The sequence below is a fragment of the Ahaetulla prasina genome, chromosome 14 (assembly GCF_028640845.1).
Source record: "Ahaetulla prasina isolate Xishuangbanna chromosome 14, ASM2864084v1, whole genome shotgun sequence".
NCBI classification, from domain to species: Eukaryota; Metazoa; Chordata; class Lepidosauria; order Squamata; family Colubridae; genus Ahaetulla; species Ahaetulla prasina.
In genome coordinates, this window is record NC_080552.1 from 3,246,096 (window position 1) to 3,267,729 (window position 21,634).

Genomic DNA, 21,634 nt, shown 5'->3' on the forward strand with positions numbered 1-21,634 from the left:
ATTTGCTCTTAGAATTCGAGGTTTGAAAGAAAATAAGGAAGAGAATTTAAGGAAATTTTTCTGAAGTATTTGCTGAGATATTAGCAGCTCGTCCAGCAGATGTGGCTTATCAAATTGAAAAATATATCGTGTGAATTCTTGGATAGCAAGGCAAAAAAGTTGCCAAGGGATGTTGTTATTTATTTTACAAACAGAATAGTGAGAAATCAGATTTTGCAAGCTTCATATAAGGGGAGAAGATTCAGATTGCTGGTCAAGATATCTTGATATTAAAGGAAATTCCACCAAAATGTTAAGGGCTAGGAAGGAATTTGCCTTCCTGGTGAATGAACTTAAAAAACATCAGATTGAATATAGATGGGATATTCCAACTGGTATAATAGTATATTATGCAGGGAAAGTACATCGTTTCAATACGGTTGGAAAAGCAAGAGAATTTTATGTTGAGGTATTAAAGTTGGAAGTCTTCCCCCATTGGAAGCTAGAAGAAGGGAGGCTGAAGTGAAGGAAAGAGAAGTGAAGCAGGTACAAGAACAGATTGTGATGGAAGAAGATTTATTACAAGTGTTGGAAATACCTACGACGGGTTTAGATTCAAAAGAACAAAGGCTGACTAGAGCTGCTGCTAAACGCAAGGAACAAGAGATGAAGGCACAACAACAACTGGCAACTACTACAATGGAAACAGTGGGAGGAGCAAGGCCTAAAGTAAAATGTGATCTGCGGCTGGTGTTCCAAAAGTTTCCTTTGGCCGATAATGGCAATTAAACTATTATCTTGGAATGTTAATGGCCTGAATTCACCGCAGAAGAGAAGGAAAGTATTTCATTATTTGAAATAATTTAAAAATGACATTACCTGTTTACAAGAAACACATATTAGATCTTGCTAAATGTTGGAGATGCGATTGTGAAGATGCTACTTATTACCATATATGGTGGACTTGTAAAAAAGTTAAAGTATTTTGGATTAAAGGCTGGTGGATCATGCAGAATATTTTGAAAAGAAGATTAAGTTTACTCCGCAGTTCTTTCTACTAGGAATAATTATGGACTATACAGCTATAGAGACTAAATTGATTTTGAACTTAATAACAGTCGCAAGACTTTTGATTGCTCAGTATTGGAAGAAAGAAGAATTACCTACAATCGAAGAATGGACAAAACAAAACAACAAATGGACACTCAAAGTATCAAATCTGGCAGAGATGACAAAATCTCCGCTTACTTGAAAGACTATATACTAGAAAATGTATTTTAGAATGGAAAATGTGGATTGATTATATTTAAAATAAGTATCAGATAAAAAAAATATCGAATAGCATATGAGTAAATTTAGGAAATATTTTGTATTAGATATATTTTTGAAGGAGAGGGGAATTGAGAGTGTGACTAAGTGTGGTGTGACTAAAGATTATAATTTAGGAATTATTTTGGATTATGATTGTTAGTTTTGATACCCTGCATTTTGTTCTGGGAAGTCGGGGTGGGGTGGGGGTAAGGGGAGGGAATTGGGGGTTTGGTAGAGATGGAGTGATGGTTAATGTACAGGGATTATTGAAGAAATATAATTAATGTAGGGTCGGGTCTGCATAGTTACCATTTTAGAACGGTGGGGAGGGAGAAAAGAGAGTAGGAGGTAGGAAAGAGGAGAAGAGGAAGGAAGAGGGATAGTAGAGGAGAAGGAAGGTGTAGGGTGGAGGAGGTGGATGTAGATAAGAGAAGGAGAGGAAGGTTTGGAAAGTAAAAGAAGGTAGAAGAGGGAAGAGTGTTAAAAAGGGTGGTGGTGACTGGGCAAGCCCGACTAATTGTATATAACTGTACATTGGATGAATTATTTGATATGATTGTAAAAATAAAACTTTTTATTAAAAAAAAAAATAATAATAATAAAGGAGAATTACAGATAGTCCTCAACTTAACAACCATAGTGGAGCCAAAAATTTCCATCATACGTCATGACGGTCATAAGTCTGGACCAGATTTTATGTCTTTTTCAATGGCAGTCTTTAAGTGAATGGCACGGTCATTAAGCAAATCAATGTACTCATAGAAGCTTGCTCTTTTTTTTTTGCCAAAAACTGGCTTAAAGGATCAGAAACCCACAAAACATTTTGTAAATTGCAGTGTTAGCCCTGAAAGCCATCTTTAATTGAAGTCTTCAGGGCTGCCACAGCAATGGATGGGCAAGCTGTGGGAATAGGAGGGGGGTGCAGACAGTGTGGGCTGTGTAATCATAACAACATTTTTCCCTTGGAAGTCAAGGATGTTCAGCCAGTACCTGGGGAGGCATGACTGGAAGTCAACTACATTTGGGACAGTGACCTGATTGGACCATGTGATGCAGGGGAAGGAACTTTACTTTGGGTGGGGAAAACCCAGGCAGCTTTCAGATTCGGGTTTTCCCAGATGTGCCAATATGACATTTTTTTTTTGTTTACATTTATATCCCGCCCTTCTCCGAAGACTCAGGGCGGCTTACAGTGTATAAGGCAATAGTCTCATTCTATTTGTATATTTTTGTACAAAGTCAACTTATTGCCCCCCCAACAATCTGGGTCCTCATTTTACCTACCTTATAAAGGATGGAAGGCTGAGTCAACCTTGGGCCGGGCTTGAACCTGCAGTAATTGCAGGCTACTGTGTTCTAATAACAGACTTCTTAACAGCCTGAGCTATCCCGGCCCCTTTATCTCTAATAAATTCAAACTTTGAGGAAAATGCCTGCCTTGGAGTTTTGATTCTTTTGGGGTGTTACTTGGAATCCTGACATGCAGTTGTGTGACTGCCGAATGCTGCAAGCCAGTTGCCAATTGCTTGAAATGCAGTCATGTATGTGTGCGTGGAAGGGGGGCAGCACTGGTGGCCCTGGGGCCGACGGAAAGGCTCGGGGCAGCAGCAGCCAGCTGAGACTGCTGAAGGTGCCTATTTTGCCCCAGTGCTCCTGGTACCACCATTGCAACCGACAAGCGCCACCTCGAGCCTCGTACTGTAGAATAGAATAGAATAAAATAGAATTTTATTGGCCAAGTGTGATTGGACACAGAAGGAATTTGTCTTGGTGCATATGCTCTCAGTGTACATAAAAGAAAAGATACGTTCATCAAGGTACAACATTTACAACACAAATGATGGTCAATATATCAATATAAATCATAAGGATTACCAGCAACAAAGTTACAGTCATACAGTCATAAGTGGAAAGAGATTGGTGATGGGAAAAATGAGAAGATTAATAGTAGTGCAGATTTAGTAAATAGTTTGACAGTGTTGAGGGAATTATTTATTTAGCAGAGTGATAGCCTTCGGGAAAAAACTGTTCTTGTGTCTAGTTGTTCTGGTGTGCAGTGCTCTATAGCGTCGTTTTGAGGGTAGGAGTTGAAACAGTTTATGTCCAGGATGCGAGGGATCTGCAAATATTTTCACGGCCCTCTTCTTGATTCGTGCAGTATACAGGTCCTCAATGGAAGGCAGGTTGGTAGCAATGATTTTTTCTGCAGTTCTAATTATCCTCTGAAGTCTGTGTCTTTCTTGTTGGGTTGCAGAACCGAACCAGACAGTTATAGAGGTGCAAATGACAGACTCAATAATTCCTCTGTAGAACTGAATCAGCAGCTCCTTGGGCAGTTTGAGCTTTCTGAGTTGGCGCAGAAAGAACATTCTTTGTTGTCCTTTTTGATGATGTTTTTGATGTTAGCTGTCCCATTTGAGATCTTGCGATATGATAGAACCTAGAAATTTGAAGGTTTCTACTTTTGATACTGTGTTGTCTAGTATTGTGAGAGGTGGAAGTATGGAAGGGTTTCTCCTAAATTCTACCACCATTTCTACGGTTTTGCGTGTGTTCAGTTCCAGATTGTTTCGGTCGCACCACAAGGCTAGTCGTTTGACCTCTCGTCTATATGCGGATTCGTCATTGTCTCGAATGAGACCAATCACTGTTGTGTCATCTACGAACTTCAGTAGTTTAACAGATGGATTGTTGGAGATGCAGTCATTGGTATACAGAGAGAAGAGAAGTGGGGAGAGTACACAGCCTTGGGGGGGCCCTGTGCTAATTGTACAGGTATTTGATGTGATCTTGCTTAGCTTCACCTGCTGCTTCCTGTTTGTTAGGAAGCTTGTGATCCACTTACAAGTCTGTTCCGGTACCTGTAGCTGGTTTAGCTTAGTTAGAAGAATGTCTGGAATGATGGTATTGAATGCTGAACTAAAGTCTACAAAAAGGACCCTTGCATAGGTCTTTGGAGACTCAAGATGTTGTAGGATGTAGTGCAGAGCCATATTAACAGCATCATCTGTTGATCTATTTGCTCGGTATGCAAATTGCAAGGGGTCTAACAGCGGATCCATGATGGTTTTCAAGTAGGAAAGCACTAGCCTTTCAAAGGTTTTCATGACTACAGATGTTAGAGCAACTGGTCTGTAGTCATTCAGTTCCTTGATGGTGGGCTTCTTCGGCACTGGGATGATGGTAGAGCATTTGAAGCAAGAAGGAACATAGCACATCTCTAGTGATTTATTGAAAATATGGGTGAAGATGGGGGCCAATTGGTCAGCACAGACTTTTAAGCAAGAAGGAGTTATCTTGTCTGGGCCTGGAGCTTTTCCTGGCTTTTGTCTGTGAAATAGGTCCTGCACTTCCTTTTCTGTGATCACTAGGGGTTGTGAACCCAATGAAATGGGGTCAGTTGTAGGAGGCTTGGCTGTTGTTGGTGTGTCTGAGATGGGGGTTGTGGAGATAGGTGGCTGTAGTTTCCTTTCAAACCTGCAGTAAAACTCATTCAGGTCATCTGCCAGTTGTTGATTACCTTCAGCCTGGGAAGGAGGTTTGCCATAGCCAGTGATATTTTTAAGAGTTTTCCACATGTTTGCTGGTTCATTTGCTGAAAACTGATTCTTTAGCTTTTCAGAGTAGCTTCTTTTTGCTGCTCTGATCTCCCTTGTTAGTGCATTTCTGGCCTGATTGTACAGCATTTTATCACCTTTTCTGTAGGCTTCCTCTTTGGAATGTCGTAGCTGCTTAAGTTTAGGTGTAAACCAAGGTTTGTTGTTACTGTATATTCGCAAGTTCCTTGTAGGTACACATAGGTCTTCACAGAAGCTGACATATGATGTTACAGTATCTGTGAGTTCATCCAGGTCTGCAGAGGTATCTTCAAAAATATTCCAATCAGTGCAGTCAAAGCATGCCTGTAGCTTTAATTTTGCCTCATCCGTCCAGGTCTTCACTGATTTAATTGTTGGTTTTGTGGTTTTAATTCTTTGCCTGTAAGCAGGTACAAGGTGAATCATGCAATGATCAGAGTGTCCTACAGCTGTTCATGGTAAAGACCGATAAGCATCTTTTAGTGTTGTGTAGCAATGGTCTAGAGTATTCTTGCCTCTGGTGGGACAATTGACATGCTGAAAGTATTTTGGTAGCTCTTTCCTTAAGTTTGCCTTGTTTAGATCTCCCAAAATAATGGCCAGTGAATCAGGGTGTTTGGCTTCAGCCTCCATGATTTGGTCAGCTACAGTTCGTAATGCCTTGTTTACACAGGCTTGTGGTGGGACATAAACAGCAATTAGAAGAAATGAGGAAAATTCACGAGGCGAATAGTATGGTTTGCAGTTGATAATTAAAGTCTCTAAATTGTTGTCACAGAATTTGTAAATTATTTTTAAATCTTGACACCAGTTGTTGTTAATATATAGGCATAAGCCTCCTCCTTTCTTTTTACCAGATGTTTCTGTAATTCTGTCTGATCGTTCAATCTGAAACCCTGGAATGTTCAGGCTGCTATCTTCAGTTGATTCATTTAACCAGGTTTCAGAGAAGCATAGGACTGCTGAATTGCGAAAATCAGAATAGTATTTGTTTAAGAGGAGTATTTCATCCATCTTATTTGCAAGTGAACGCACATTTGTTAGAAAAATTGAAGGCAGAGGAGTTTTAATGCAATTTTTAAATCTGTTTAAGATCCCAGCTCGTTTACCTCTCTTCGCTTCCGTCATTTGGGTTTTTTGGTAATCCATGGCTCCGTGGGAATTGCCTCCTCCTGTGTTAGAATCTCCTCCGTGTTTGTAAAGGCAGGCGGGGTGAGATCAAAGAAAGCTGCTCCTTAAAGAAATGTTGCTTAATTTTTAGCAGATCGTCTCGTGAGTAGGAAATCCGTAGTGAGTTGCAGAGAACAATTAGAAATAAAGAAACCATTAGAGAGCATTTCACCGAGGCAGCCTTCGTCGGCGCCATCTTGGGGAAGCTACCCTAAAACCACAGCACAGCACCACCACCCCCACTTCTCTGGCTGACTTTCACCATCTTCTTCCCACTGCTGATCATATGCGCCTGGCCTGGCCCTGTGTGAGGCAGCTGCTGGCCACTCTGGGCCTTCTTCCCAAGGCCATGTGCACACATCTCCAAATCATGTGCTGCCTTCTTACAATGCTTCTGAGGCCTTCACAAACCTTGCAAGGAGGCTGCTCCTGGTCCTCTCCAACTCGCACAAGGCAGTCTCCAGTGCTCTGAGGGTTCCAAAGGAGACCTGCTGCTGTGGGATTCAATGTACGACAGCAATGGGGATTACCTTGCTTTCTGTCACTAATGCAGTCATGTATGTGTGCATGGGGGGAGATCTATGAGGTCATGAGATGTTCTGTTTTACAGTCATATTGTTTAGGGACAAAGATTCTGGTCCCAATTGCTGACATTACCCAGGCACTTCCTGTATTATGCTGGTTTTGAACGATTAAGCATCTCTTTTGAACTGAATTTGCCTTCCTCTGCAGTCTATTCCAGAAAAATTGTTTGGGCTCCTTCTGAGAGAAAGAGAGAGAGAGGGTCAGATAGCAGGATTATGTTGTAGAAAATAAGCGATTTACAGGTTGGAGATGATCGTTATTAACCTGGTGCTCTTGTTCTGAAAGATGGCAGGTGAACCATGTTCTCTTCCCTTTTCCCAAGCTCATGACCAAGCATCCAGCTAAGCGGTTGGGGTGCGGCCCGGAAGGAGAACGGGATATCAAGGAGCATGCCTTTTTCCGATATATTGATTGGGACAAACTCGAGCGGAAAGAAATCCAACCTCCCTTCAAGCCCAAAGCTGTAAGTTCCTTTCTTTTCTTTCTCCTTTCTCTTTTATAGTCCTGGAGCAGTAGACCTCTTTCTGGATGCTCGTAATAAGATAATTTCTCAGACAAGGAATATGTTGTTCAGGATTAAGAACTAATTTGGAGGAATGCAGGGTTTACGCATGACAATTTCATTATGCAATTCCCTTGCTTCCTTGAAAGAACTATACGGCAATTCAAAATTATTGTTTTTAGTTGTAATTTTCCTGGGTTATGTTGTTTATAATCAGTTTGTGCAATCTTCTTGCACGGGCTATAATCTACTGTTTCTTCTGCCTCTTTCCACAATCTGTACTTTGAATCATTTGATGATTTTTCCTGTTCTAGCCTTAATTTGAATAGCTTGTTCTTGAGCAGCCAAAATCAAGCCTTTGTTTTCTTATTTTAATGTTCTAGTGGTAAGCCATTCCCAGATTTTATCTTTCTCCCTTTTCCCCTCAATCTTTTGAGAAATATTTAAACTTGTATGCCTCCTGATTCTCAAGATCCCTGGGAGGCTAATATTCACTTATCCACGTTCCTAGTTCACAGAGCAAAGAAAGTGATGGGCTTTCATGAAAGTCTGAATATATTGTTCCCTATGACCTCCCTCCCACATGAACAGTGCGCTGTGATACTCTGGAACCAGAAGGCACAGCAAACAGATCCTCATGCAGTAGCAGCAGCAGAATGCTTTCCTTGGCTCTCAAATCGATGACCTTTAGAGATTCATCTTCCCCCTTTTTTTTTTGACATCAGGGAGAATAGTATCAAAGGGGCCAGTTATACATTCCTTCTTCCCAGACAAGGAATTTTTATGGTTGCATCAACACAACTCCCCAGCTAGACGTTATTTAAGATTACCTGACTTCTTCTTGGCAAATCTGGTGCTTTGCCAAAATTTTAATTACCAAATCAGCCAGTCTTATCTCCCTATATAGTCCTTGGGATTTGATATCCTTGGATTAGATTGCTGATTTAACACATGTCAAAGTCCTGGATATTCTAGTTTTCTTTGACCTTTTCATGAAGATGGTCCATCTCATCTCTTGCAGGGGCCTCCCTTCCATAGTGGAGATCGCTCAGTTGTCCCTGTTAGGTTTTCCCTGTTAAAACTGTTAGGTTGTCTGACCTGAAAGCATCCCAAACAATCTCATTTCCAACAGAGATTCAACTCTGAGTTTGGAGAACTCTTTATCAACTTTTTTTTTTGTTTACATTTATACCCCGCCCTTCTCCGAAGACTCAGGGCGGCTTACAACTTCTGAATGTTACTGTCCCTTAGCACATCAACCATAAGCCAATGGTAAACGAGAGAAAATAAATGCTTCCCCAAGCAATGCCTTTGTGATTATATGAACTACTAAGGTTTGAGATGACTGCTGCCTGCAGTCTCCTCCTGTTTCCCTGGGATAGAAGTAAGGAATTCCTTTTCCTTTAGGATAGCAGTTCCCAAGCCTTGCAGCTTGGTGGGGAGGGGAGAGGGTCAGGCCCACACCTGCATGCGCAGCTCCACTCACTCAAGAGAGAAGAGGAGTCTTTGCGGTGCAGTTTCACGCTCCTTCACGCTTCTCCATGCCAAAAGCTTTTGCAATGAGATGGAAGGCCTGAAGCAGTGTGAGATCATTCCCCAAACCCTTTCGTCCGTTGGTGTGGAGAAGAGCCTTTGTGGGGTGTGGTCTCATGCTCCTTCAGACTCACCGAGGCTGCCTGACACTTCAAAAGCAGATCAGGTGTCCTGCACACGCAGCCTCAGTGAGTCAGTAAAGCTGAGCAGGGCGCACTCATCCCATTCAGCCTCTGCTCTCTCTGGTCTGCTTTTGGACATTGGGAAAGGTGGCTTGGCAGCCCGACTCTGTGGGGGAGGGAACTGGGCTGTACAAGTGGCAGCCCGATGTGCACATGTGCGTGCACAGCTCCACTCACACAAGACAGAAGAGAAGCTTGGGGGCACTGATTGGATGAGTGAAACTGCACATGAATGTGTGCATGCATCAGCCCACCTCTCGTGCGGCCTGGTTCTGAATAGGCCATGGCCCAGTAGTGAGCTACAGCCTGGGGATTGGGGACCCCTGCTTTAGGGTGACTAGATGGGGGGAGAGAGAAGAGGAGAATTCTTCAGATTTGAGAGAAAACTCCTTGTCGTGTCCCACTTCTCCGCTGACGGCCGGGTCAGGGAAATCCGAATCAGGCTTGCCTCTGCAGCTCTGCCCAAAGTCCTAGCAAAGTCCTCAGAGCAGGCAGGAGACCAGTAAGTGACTTCAGCAAGATAAGTTCGACTTTTGCCTGACTCAGAGACTGCCAGAAAGCAGATCCTTTATATAGGCCATGGGGTGTGGCTCCATGACTCAGCACTCATTAAGGCCTGCCCCTCCCTTCCTTCTGTTGCCTCCGCCTATCCAATCTTCTGATGCGAGGGTCACTCCAATCAGCTGTTGGTAATAAACCCTCCTCAGGCTCACATGCTGTGGAGGAGGGGGAGGGGTCTAGCTGCTCCGTTTGCCTGGGCATGGAGTCAGGGCTGGGGCCGGGAGGTGCCCCCTCCTCTGCAGCTTGTCTGGGCATGGAGCCAGGACTGGGGCCAGGAGGCATACATTCCTCCGTGTTCGGGAGTAGATAAGAAGGCCCCGGCTGCTCTGAGGGCGGGCAAGACACAACACTCCTGGCTAGGAGAAAGGGAATGGAAAAAGCACTAAGTTCTTCCAAGAGGGAAGAAGTGGGGATAGACTTGGTGGAAAGTGGTAGAAAAACAATTTATGACTAGGTCCAAAGCAAATAGCCTGTAATGGGACGTAGAAGAAAACCATCTTTCTGATCGAGAGAATAGCTTCAAAGCTATCACACTGTGTAGAAGGGAGAAAACATGCAAAAATTAAATTTTAATTTCATTGTAAATATCACTTCCATCTCATGTGCAGCAATTACTAGAATTCTTTTTTGAAACAACTTTGTAAGCTTTTTTTTTTTTACCATAAATCTACTGATTTGTGTTTGGAATTCCTACCTGTGCTTGCTTTCAGTAGGAGTATTATGGAACCTGAAATCTCTCCTTGAGCTCTCACTTTTTGAACTTGCCTGCCGACATTCTGTTAATTCTCTTCCTTTTCCTTTTTCCGGAGAAATTGGAGTTTTTATATTCCTTCTACCGTCTTTGCAGCAGCCTCTGCTTACTCAGCAGGAAGCAATAATTCAGTCAAACACAATGAGAAATCAGCCGCTATTCAGGGCATGAGCTCTTTGTTGCACATGGACTCTCGGAATAGAAAGTCCTCCGGTGGCTCCCTTCTGTTTCTTGTCTCTCCCTCCTAGTGAAAATTATTGGATGGATTGGGGGATGGGGGAGGCCAAAGGAGGAAAATGTGTCGCGAAGTTACCACACAAACTGTGTCCTTCTTGTGTCCAGTTCAGGACACAATTATGAATGACCGGGGTTTATATCTTTATATTGCAATATACATTTTCATTTTAATCATCAAACCTATGAGGATAAGCAAGCTAGGTAAGTTATGTTTCTGCTCTGTACCCTGGCTTTGCTTCATTGTGGAGTTCGATATGGCCATGCCCTCTGCCAAAGGACCCACTCCAAGCTTCTCCATTTAGGGTTAACTTGAAGAGAAGTCCCAGAGAGAATAATCTGTCCAAGGAGAGCAACCTTGTCTAAATCCAACTGTGAGCTTTATACTATTGAAATATATACATATTACCTTCATTTTGGATTTAAGTTGTAGTTTTTTCAGTCCAAACTATTTTCATATATCAACCTAAAAGTCTTTCGAATTCCTGGAAACTGTAGATAGAAAATAAGAGTTGAGCAGAGTATTGGCTATGCACTGATGAAATGTCCATCTAAGCTACCCAGTAGTTCACTTAAAGTGTACAGTGAGCAAGAGAGAACTTTCTGCAGCATCCCATAAAATGCCAACCAGGAGAAGGAACAGGACTGTCCCTTCAGCACCTTCTAAGATGGATTTTCCAGTAGGTGAGACTCCATCATGACTCCAGAAAGATGGTCTAGAACAGGAGTGTCAAACTCGTGGCCTGTGGGCCAGATGTGTCATGTGCTGGCCACGCCCACCCCAGGGTTAGCAAAGGGGGGGAAGTTGCAATACATCATGTGACAACAACGTGACATCACGAGTTTGACACCCGTGGTCTAGAACAGGGCTCTCCAACCTTGGTCCCTTTAAGACTTGTGGACTTCAACTCCCAGAGTCCCTCAGCCCGCAAAGCTGGCTGAGGAACTCTGGGAGTTGAAGTCCACAAGTCTTAAAGGGACCAAGGTTGGAGAGCCCTGGTCTAGAAGGATGCTCTGATTAGTAGTATTAAAAATTCTTTCAAGCAACATGAGAAGCCCCATGAAAAAAATGAATTCTAGCCAGGTTCTTTCTTATGGTATGTTCTACCAAAGGGAAGTTGCAAGAACCTTCTTCCAAGGTTCTCCTGTCCTGTTGCTCTAGCACCTTCTCCATTCTTTACCACCACCAGCCTCTCCCTTTGACTTTTCCTCTTCCATTTCCATCTCCTGCGTCTATTTCTACTGTGGACTCCCTACTTACTCTTTTGCTTTGCCCTTCCATGTTCCTGGAACCAAACCTCAACCAGCTCAATATGTTTAACCAACAGTAGTTATTACACCAACCAGACCAGGCTATTTGCAATTTGGGTGTTAAGGAGAAGAGAATGAAAAGGAGGGATCTGCTCTATTTGGGGTGGATGGGTGTCACATTCTGTAGACACCAGGACTGCCAACTGTCAGGAAAGACTGAGGTCTACTCCAGTCTACAGGTTACTCTTGGCCTGGTGATCTTTTTCAATCCCCGATGAAAATAAATAGTGGTAGGGGTCACTTTTTGGTTTTTCAGACTTTTAAGCACATCTTTGGCATTGAAAGCAAATTCTGACTGGTTGAAATAATACGGACTATTTTCTGAGCTGGATATCAGCAGCTGTAAATAAATGCAAGTCAATTTTCCCCTAGCTATAAACACTGGAGGTGATTCTTTAGTGAGCCGTAAAAAATAAATCTCCTCCTTCTAGGGGACTATTCTGGATCTTGGTGTGGACATTAATGTGGCACTGAGAGTGACAGTTTTATTTCCAGGCATTTCTGCTAATTGTGATATTTATAGGGGACAGAAATCTTTGCTTCTGCTTGAAAAGGAGGTAATTTTGCTCCTTAAAGAGGGGTCAGTTTGGAAAGGAAGCAGCTTAGAACAACTTTGCATTGTCCCTAAATATCATCCTGCTTTTTCTGGTTAAAAAACAACAACATTGTTTTGCCACTTCTGTTTATATGTCAAGACTGAGTTTTGCCGGTAGGAACTTTCTAGCCTTTCATTGAAGAAAGCGCAGTTGTTACTTCTCATTCACAAAAGAGACAAGCTCTGAGTTACCTTCTGCAGAGATCCAGAACTACCGTCTGGTTAACCAAATATGCATTATGGCCTTCGTGGAGGTCATTCGGGAAATGCTGCAGAGGAAAAGCTGACAGCCCTCTCAACTCTGCACATTAAAGACTCCTTGTCAGACCTGCCCCAGCCTGGTCCCTAGGAAAGAAAGACCCTCGACTCCTTTTGGTTGAAGTGATAAGTTCTTTTACGAAGGATTACAGGTTGCAGTGAAAGCAGGCTAGAACTAAAAGTTCCTGTACAAAGTTACAAAGTTCTTCCCTTTTGTGATTCCCCCCTCCCTTTGGCTAGTCCATCAGTGTCCAGTAGCATCCTGGTGCAATGTTTTGGGAACCACTTTGATGTCAGGTGTGTCTTGAAACAGCTTTGCATTCTTTCCCAGGCCAGGTGTCCTTGGAAGACCCCCAAGGTCCCTTCCAACCCTATTATTCTATTGAAGCTCTTTAAATCTATTGATTTAAATCAATCTGTTGATTTATCTAGCTTGCTAGCTATCTTAACTATCATCAATTTACCCATCTCATAAAAAGTGATTCTAAGCAGCGAGCAATTAAACCAGGGATTGCAACGTTCAATAAGATCAGTGAAAGCAAACTGGATGGAACAAAATGAAGAAAGCCAGATCACAAGGCGGGAGATGCGATGTAAACCCGCCAGGGCACAGACTCCCTCTCGGATCCTCAGGTTTTAAGAGCCGTCTGGAAGGTCACAACCTCACCTTGGGAGGGAGGATGTTCCAGAGGCAGAAAAGGCTCATCCCCTAAACCCCGTCGAGATAGACCTCCCTCACAGACGGGACCCACCACAGGCCCTTCCTGCCAAACCTGATGGGATGGGTAGATGTGACCTGGAAGAGGCAGTTCTGCAGGGAACTAGTTCTATGCCATGTAGGCCTTAAAAGATCAAGAGCAGTGCAACCTTGAATTGGACCAGGAAGCAAACTAGCAGTCTCTCTGAAAGCTAATCTGGCTTGGATTTGGTTAGCCCTTAGATGACAAAGCACCAACAGATCTCAGGGCTGTAGGCTGAAACTGAAAAGAGATCTTCCGCCATCCCATCCCGCGTAGCTTCTTCTCCAGAAAGATTACACTACTAACCAGAGCATATAAAATATTTGCTAGACCAGTTCTTGCCTGTCTGGAACCCACACCTCATTTCGGACATTAATACAATTGAACGTGTCCAGAAATATTTTACAAGAAGAGTTCTTCACTCCTCTGAAAACAACAAAATACCTTATGCCACCAGACTTGAAATCCTGGGTTTAGAAAATTTAGAACTCCGCCGCCTTCAACATGACCTGAATTTAACTCATAGAATCATCTGTTACAATGTCCTTCCTGCTGAAGACTATTTCAGCTTCAATTGCAACAATACAAGAGCAAACAATAGATTTAAACTTAATGTTAACCGCTTCAATCTTGATTGTAGAAAATATGACTTTTGTAACAGAGTTGTTAATGCCTGGAATGCACTACCTGACTCTGTGGTCTCTTCCCAAAATCCCCAAAGCTTTAACCAAAGACTATCTACTATTGACCTCACCCCATTCCTAAGAGGTCTGTAAGGGGCGTGCATAAGAGCACCAACGTGCCTACCTGCCTACTGTTCCTGTCCTAATGTTCCCTTCCTTCCTGCCCTCTTCCAGGGCCCTCTCCTGGCCTGTTGGAGGGAGATGGGGAGGCCTCCTTTGCCCCTCTTCTGAAGCTGGCTGTTCTTTAAAAGTATACGTGCACCGTTGCCTTCATGCAACATTAAAGCTTCCTGGTTGCCTTGGAGATCAAAACAGCAGGTCAGACTGTTGAGTCTGTTCCAGGACCGGACCACCGAAATCTGACCACCTCTCACATGTTGCAAAACAAGGGAGCCCAGTTCCAGGCTTTCTGATTGCCTCCAATCTCTAATGCAAATGAACTTGATGTAATTATCCCTGTGTTTCTCAAAACGTACATCAGGAGAGGGGAGAGGTTTAATTCAGCTTCCTGTGCACTTAAAAATAGAATCATTCCAGCTTCTTCCCTGACTTGGTTGGTTTCCATGGTTGGTGGCTTTCGACATACACCTCCGCCTTTCTCCATAGCTCTGGTGGCTGGTGGGGCCACCTGAGAGCCAATGATGACTCTACCCCTGGGTAAACCGTGGGGGTGTCTGGGTGTTGGATTTTTGTCAGGGAAATCTCCAATGCAAAGGTGAGCAAGCAGTGAGCCCGCACTGGCCATAATGGGCTTAGAGACATACGTGCCAGCTCCTTCTTTCTGGCTAGGAGAGGAGGGATTAGTGTTTTCTGGAAATAGAACAGAACAGAACAGAATAGAATAGAATAGAATAGAATAGAATAGAATAGAATAGAATAGAATAGAATAGAATAGAATAGAATAGAATAGAATAGAATAGAATAGAACAGAACAGAATAGAATAGAACAGAACAGAACAGAACAGAACAGAACAGAACAGAACAGAATAGAATAGAATAGAATAGAATAGAATAGAATAGAATAGAACAGAACAGAACTCTTTATTGGCCAAATGTGATGGGATACACAAGGAATTTGTCTTGGTGCATACACTCTCAGTGTACATAAAAAGACAAGACACATTCATCAAGAATCTTAAGGTATAACACTTAATGATGATCATGGGGTACAAATAAGCAATCATGAAATAATATCAATATGAATCATAAGAATACAAGCAACAAAGTTACAGTCATACAGTCATAAGTGGAAGGAGATGGGTGATGGGAATGATGACAAGATTAATACTAGTGCAGACTTAGTGAATAGTTTGACAGTGTTGAGGGAATTATTTGTTTAGCAGTGATGGCGTTCGGGAAGAAACTGTTCTTGGGTCTAGTTGTTCTGGTGTGCAGTGCTCTATAACGTCGTCCGTTTTGAGGGTAGGAGTTGAAACAGTTTATGTCCAGGATGTGAGGGGTCTGTAGATATTTTCACAGCCCTCGTTTTGACCCATGCAGTATACAGGTCCTCAATGGAAGGATGGCAGGTTGGTAGCCATTGTTTTTTTCTGCAGTTCTATGGAAAGACATTCTGAGCACAGGTATCTTTTGTTTAATATAGAAGAGCTGCTTTTTCAAAAGACTTTGCTAAAAGAAGTACAGTTTAAAAATAACAAGGGAAGGAGGTAAAGATAGCCATATTATAATGTAAATCATTTTACGTAGTCAATAATTAAAGACTTTTAAATGCATTTTTCTTTGGAAGACAAGTACGCCCAATTCAACAGGGCTGTGAGCTTTTCCGTGCCAAACGTGGGGCAGGTTTGATGCTTGGTTCCTCCTGCACCTGGCGAAGTGAAGGGACTCTTCCTTCCTTTCCAAACGTAGCAGCTTCCCGGAGGCCTTGGGGTCGCTGCAATACTGAGCACAATGAAAGACCAAAGAATGCACAAAAGAATTTCCCTGCATTGTTTTGGCAATTCTGACAACCTTCTTCTTTTGTCACCCCACATTGAAGAGGCCGACATAAGGAATGTAGTGGCTGGAAGAATGCCTTGGTTGGCAGTTTTGCCTGAGTACCATCTGGCCTATATGTTCTCTGGCAGACGATCGGAACAGGCAGGCCTTCCTGTTGAAGAGAAGATGTGTGTTCACACAGATGTTTCTCTTCCAGGCTTTTCTGCTAAAAACAGAGTCCAGGAAAAGCCAAAGGACCTTGCCAGGAAACTTTGATGTGGAATCCTTGGTTCTCTCTGAGCTTGGTGGTTTTCTTGCAGATGTTTCATTACCCAACTAGGGAACATCATCCGTGCTAGTGGGGAGCAGTGTTTGCTCTCTGTTATAACTACCCATTCAGACAAAATAAAATCAAACAGTAAACAACAGACTAATGAAGCAGCCACTGAGAACACTAATCAACACCAACAGGACAAGTTGGTTGTAAATAAACAGACAGGAAACCCCATTCCTTTCTAGCATTGATTGATTGATTGATTGATTGATTGATTGATTGATTGATAATTTAATTTCTATACCGCCCTTCTCCCGAAGGACTCAGTGATGGGTTTACTTAGATGGATAATGAAATGCCTACAAGAAAGCACCAAGGACCCTACAGTTCAACTCTGAATTACAAATATTCTCTTCTGTTGGTGCTGAAATTGCCATCCGGTGTCTTGAAGGCAGACAAGGAAGCATCTCTGGAACCAGACTTGGCTCATCTTCGTGTACACTAAAAATGCTTTATTTGAATTTGGAAATATGGGACTCGTAGAAAGATGTCTCTCTATTGAATATGTTCAAATTCTGGAGAGAGAAAAGTGGGGGAAAGGAAGTAAGGAAATTAGATCGTCCAGAAAATGTGGTAAGAAATCGCCATAATATGAGTGGAGGGGAATGTTGTGTTCCTTGGTTCTGTTCCCACCACTCCCACCCACCCACTTCCATGCCCCCTTGTTCACCTTCTTGTCGACTGGAGCCCTGGTTGTGTTTGGAGCTGCTTCCCTCAAAGGGAGCTTCAGAAGGGAGAGACTGAATGGGTGCTGGCCGGGCTGGGCTGGGAGATGGCAAGCAGGCTGACTGGTGAGGAGGCTGTGACCGTTGTTTCAGGATGTTGTTCTCCTGTGATTGGCCTCTTCTTGGAAGCCGGTGTGTGTGTGTGTGTGAGAGAGAGAGAGAGAGAGAGAGAGAGATAATTTTTGTGTAGTAGTTGCGGCCCAAAAGCTCAGAGCAACATCACCTTTCTCCAGTCAGCGACTGTGAGGGCCTGAAGAGGTCGGACAGTTTGCAGAGATTAGTTTTGAATGTCTCTGGAGATTCTCGGGTCATAGTTCTCCCAAAGGTGCTTTTTCCAAATGGCAACTGGACGTTCTTGGTTTTGTCTTTGAAAACATTTTGCTTCTCATCCAAGGATGAGAATGCATCTCTCTTCTCGAAGAGAACCTAAGAAGCTCTTTGGATGGGAAGCAAGGTGTTCTCAAAGACAAAATCAAGAAAGCCCAGCTGCCTTTTGGAAAAAGCACTTTTGAATCGGTCTGGAATGATTTCAGTTCCTACCATTCAGTTTTATGGAGGATGCAAATTCCTTTGTCTCAGCAAATGATAGCTAAAAAGCCATCTAGGGGGCTTGGGAAAAGTCCGTGAAGAGCCGCCACCAGGGCTGAGTGAGTTTTCAAGCTGTGTACATGAGCAGGGAAGAGGGAAGCTTTGAAGCTCCACTTTTTTCCTCGGAAACCTCACGCCAAGCAAGGGAAGCTCTGGAACTGCTTTGATCAAAGCAGCCACAAATGAAGAGCCCCGTCATGGTGAGGCCAGCAGGACTGACTGGCAAGGCCTTTACTCGGTACAGCCCTTCGAATTCGGCTCTGTCTCTTCCATCGGTGGCTTCTTGTCTTGGCTTCCAAGGTATAATCTGGAGGCTGGACAATCCGACCACTGGAATTGTGGATTATAGAATCCCAGCTGGGGGAGAAACCAAGTCAAAAGAAATTCTTCTCCAGCAAGTAAAAGAAGGAAATGGATCACACTTTTTATCCTACCAGGTGGCATCAAGGCTACTTGAGATGATATTCTCATTGTGTTTGGCTGATTACACTGGAATTCTTCTAGGAAGGGTTCTGGGTTCAAACCAGGCATCGCCCTATGTGGGAATTTACTCTATCCTTTTAAAAAGTTGCCAGGTGAAAATGCAGCTTCCTTGATTTTTTTTGTCTTGCCAGAAGGTTGTAACAGACCCCCCCCCCAAAAAAGGGGACCAGACTCAAAGAGACTGGACTACCATCTGCGAAATGATGTGGGGTCTCCTCTTGGGAGAGGGGATTGAACTAGATCAGGGATCTCCAACCTTGGCAACATTAAGCCTGGAGGACTTCAACTCCCAGAAAAGTTCAGCTCCCAGAAAAGCAAAGCTAGCTGGGGACTTATGGGAGTTGAAGTCCTCCAGACTTAACGTTGCCAAGGTTGGAGATGCCTGGACTAGATGACCTCCAAGGTCCCTCCCAACTCTGTTAATCTGTTAAAATCACACTTGCAGTGTAATGTTAAGTTTGAATTGTGGACTAGAATGCAGACCTTTTCTGGTCACAGAAAGCCCATTTCCAGAGTGACCGGGAGATTTTTTAGCATCTTGTTGCGCTGGAAAAGTTTCAGCCGGAATCTAATTCACATGATGTCTGATTTTTCTGGATCAGGGAGCCTTTACCTGTAAGGCAGCCCTGCATCGGTTTGCTAGAGAAGCCTTTCCTTCCTTCTTGCCTTTTGTTCTCTGGAGCCTCCCAGGGCCCTCATTGGGTGCATTTGCAACCTTCTCCAGGGTTTTGTGACTGAGAACAAGTGTTTACGGCTTGGTTCTTTAAAGAGGTCTAGTTAAATGGGATTCCCACCATTTGCCTTCAGTTGCCAGGCAAAAAAATTATCCTGCGTTTTCCTACCAGTTGTTATTCCATGTATAAAGGCAAATTTGGTATGTCTTTCAAAGCAAAGGGTGGGGGGGGGGTCAGATAAATTCTTGCTCTTACTAAGACAAGAGGGAGAAGAGATGGGTATAAACAGGCTCGTCTTCTCCGTACAATCATTTCCTAACAGATTTTTTTAGCCTCTTAATATTTTTTTCTTCCCTTCAATCATGTCTGATTTTTGGAGACTGCCTGGACAAGTCTCTGCAGTTTTCTTGGCAAGGTCATTCAGAAGTGCTTTGCCAGAGCCTCCTTCCTACGGACAAGAGGAAAGTGACTGGCCCACAAGGTCACACAGCTGGCTTTGCGCCCAAGGTGGGACTAGAACTCCCCACCTCCCGGTTTCTAGTCTGATGCCTTAACTCCATTAAATCCCAAAGAAAGACATCAGGATGGCCCTTCTCCCGTCGAGGCACCAAATTCAGCACGGTTGCGATGCCTGCCTTTCCCTGAAGAAATGGCTGGAGAATTTTTCATTTCAGAAAAATTGTCGGCTCAATTTCTTTATGCTTTTTCAATGTCAAAAGGCCCTCGCTGTTCACAGGGGGAGGGCTGGCTTGCATGTAGAGAAAAGAGAAAAAAACGGCCCTGGTGCTCAATGCCCGGCGTCCCGTGTGAAACGGCTGCAGCCCTGGCTGAAACTCCCTGGGGGTCCTGTGCATGGGAAACCCTGGCAAACTGGGTGCCAGCATGGGATAGAAGTCCAAGGCAGCCTTTATTTGTTTTCTGAGCAGCCGGAGAAGCTCTGCATGTAACAGCCTTGCATGTGTCTGGCAGAGCCTTGCAGTAATTGCCTCGCCTTCCATTCTCCTCCTGCAATTACTTGCTGAGCCCAGCCGAGAGTCCCCAGCTTCCCATCCATGACTTCAGTGACTCTGGGGTGCTCCCTGCTGCCACCGGGGCCATAAGGATTTTGCATTGGTTCTTTTCGGTTCTCTCATTTTGCTCATGGGGAATGACTTGCCTGCAGCCCAGATTGCGGGGCGGGTGGTGGTGGTTGGGGGTTGGCCAGGCTGCAAGAGGGACATAACAAGCTGCATCCAACTTTTTTGCATTCAGGTTTTTTTCCTTTGCTCCTTTTGCCGCCTGCCATGAGTTCTTTTCTTCCCCTTTCATAGTGTGGACGCAATGCTGAAAACTTCGACCGGTTTTTCACCCGCCATCCACCTGTCTTAACTCCACCTGACCAGGAAGTCATCAGGAACATTGACCAATCAGAATTTGAAGGCTTTTCCTTTCTTAACTCTGAGTTTTTTAAGCCTGAAGTCAAGAGCTAAGTAGACCATCCTCCCCCTCCCCCCCCATCCCCACCCCTTGCACACCCATGGCCATCTCCATTTGGTCCTGGCTGCTGTGTGGTGGCACCCTCTGTTGCAACCATTAGCTGTCATGCTTTGGATATATATTTTTTTTTCTTTTGTGGTGATACTGGAATGACCATCCTTCAAAGACTTGAGCTGCAACTGAGTATGGTTGCATCCATGGCACAGGGAGGAGAAACAGCAACTGAAGTGTTATGGGTCCTCTTGGAGGCTAAGCAGGAGGCAAGCGTTGGAAAGACCCGCTTCCCTTAAAGTTAGCAAAATGCCTCTGGATCTGGAGCACCTGTTGATGGCGCTCTCCTCTCCTCCTCCGCCCCACTCGGCTTCTTCCCAAGGAAGCAGTTGGCAAAAGGAGCGGACGTGCTCTGGCATTGCAAGATGGGACTTGGCTCATATCTCCTTGGTCCCTTGCAGAATCGCCTGCTTAGAGGATGCTGCCTCCTGGTCTTCTCGCTTCACTTTGATGTGAAACCCATCTGCACAGAGAGGCAATTCTCTGTTATTTCCATGGCACCTGCAAAAATCACAATGACTCAGAACTGGCTGCCAGAGGCCTTCGGGTACAGCCTGCGTTTTAGTTCCCCAAACCTCAGTGAATCCGTGAAGTTTGTCAGTAGATGTTCATACTCCAGGATGTTTATTATTCTTATTCCCAGGAATCCTAGGGGATTGAGATGGGGGACAAGAACAGTCTCCCCCATCTCAATCCCCTAGGAAGGAAGTCATGCCAGTTAGATGGGGTGAGGGAGGCAGAAGCAGGCAGCTTCTGTCCCCAGGTGGGCCATGCTTAAAGATACACAGATGCCCCCCTTCCATAGGAATTCTACCGTCAGTTATTGCCATTTCTCATGTTCTTCTTAACTATTCCATTTATTTGCATTAATAAATTCACACATAAAAGAAGTCCTAGAACTATGACACGTGCTTTCTGTTTCTTCCTTAAATTATATGCCAACCATCTCCCAGGTTTATTTGCATTACAAAAAGTATTATGTTTAGCATATTGTATATTCGTTGCCACCTGGTCTGCCATTAACATATTAAATTGACTCTGTAATATTTTTATAGCCTCTTTAAGTTTATGATCTTGTGGGTTTTGAATTAATAACTGTTGCTTCCTTTGAATTTCTTCTTCCAAATATCTACGCTGCTTTTGTTTATTATTCCTTTGCCTGTTGTCCAAATAAAATCAATATCCTCTAATAAACGCTTTGCTCGCTTCCCACACAGTTCCTATAGGTGTCCCTTTGTACATATTAAAATCAAAAAATTCTTTTAACTGTTTCTTACAATAAGTTACATTATCCTCATATCTAAACAGATTTTCATTCAACCTCCATGTTCTACCACCTTTTTATCCTTGTAATAATTCCATCCATACTGGGCTATGGTCAGTTAAACACCT

The 21,634-nt window shown here is 43.7% G+C and overlaps 1 protein-coding gene across 1 annotated transcript in view; it reads left to right on the forward strand.

Annotated features, from left to right (window-relative positions):
* PRKCB (protein kinase C beta) overlaps positions 1 to 21,411 on the forward strand; it is a 272,893-nt gene extending 251,482 nt beyond the window's left edge. The window contains exons 16-17 of the mRNA XM_058157171.1: positions 6,946 to 7,086; positions 20,026 to 21,411. Of these exons, the coding sequence (XP_058013154.1) occupies positions 6,946 to 7,086; positions 20,026 to 20,184 (300 nt within the window). The 3' untranslated portion in view covers positions 20,185 to 21,411. The remainder of the gene's footprint in view (positions 1 to 6,945; positions 7,087 to 20,025) is intronic.
* Positions 21,412 to 21,634: the final 223 nt, after the last annotated feature.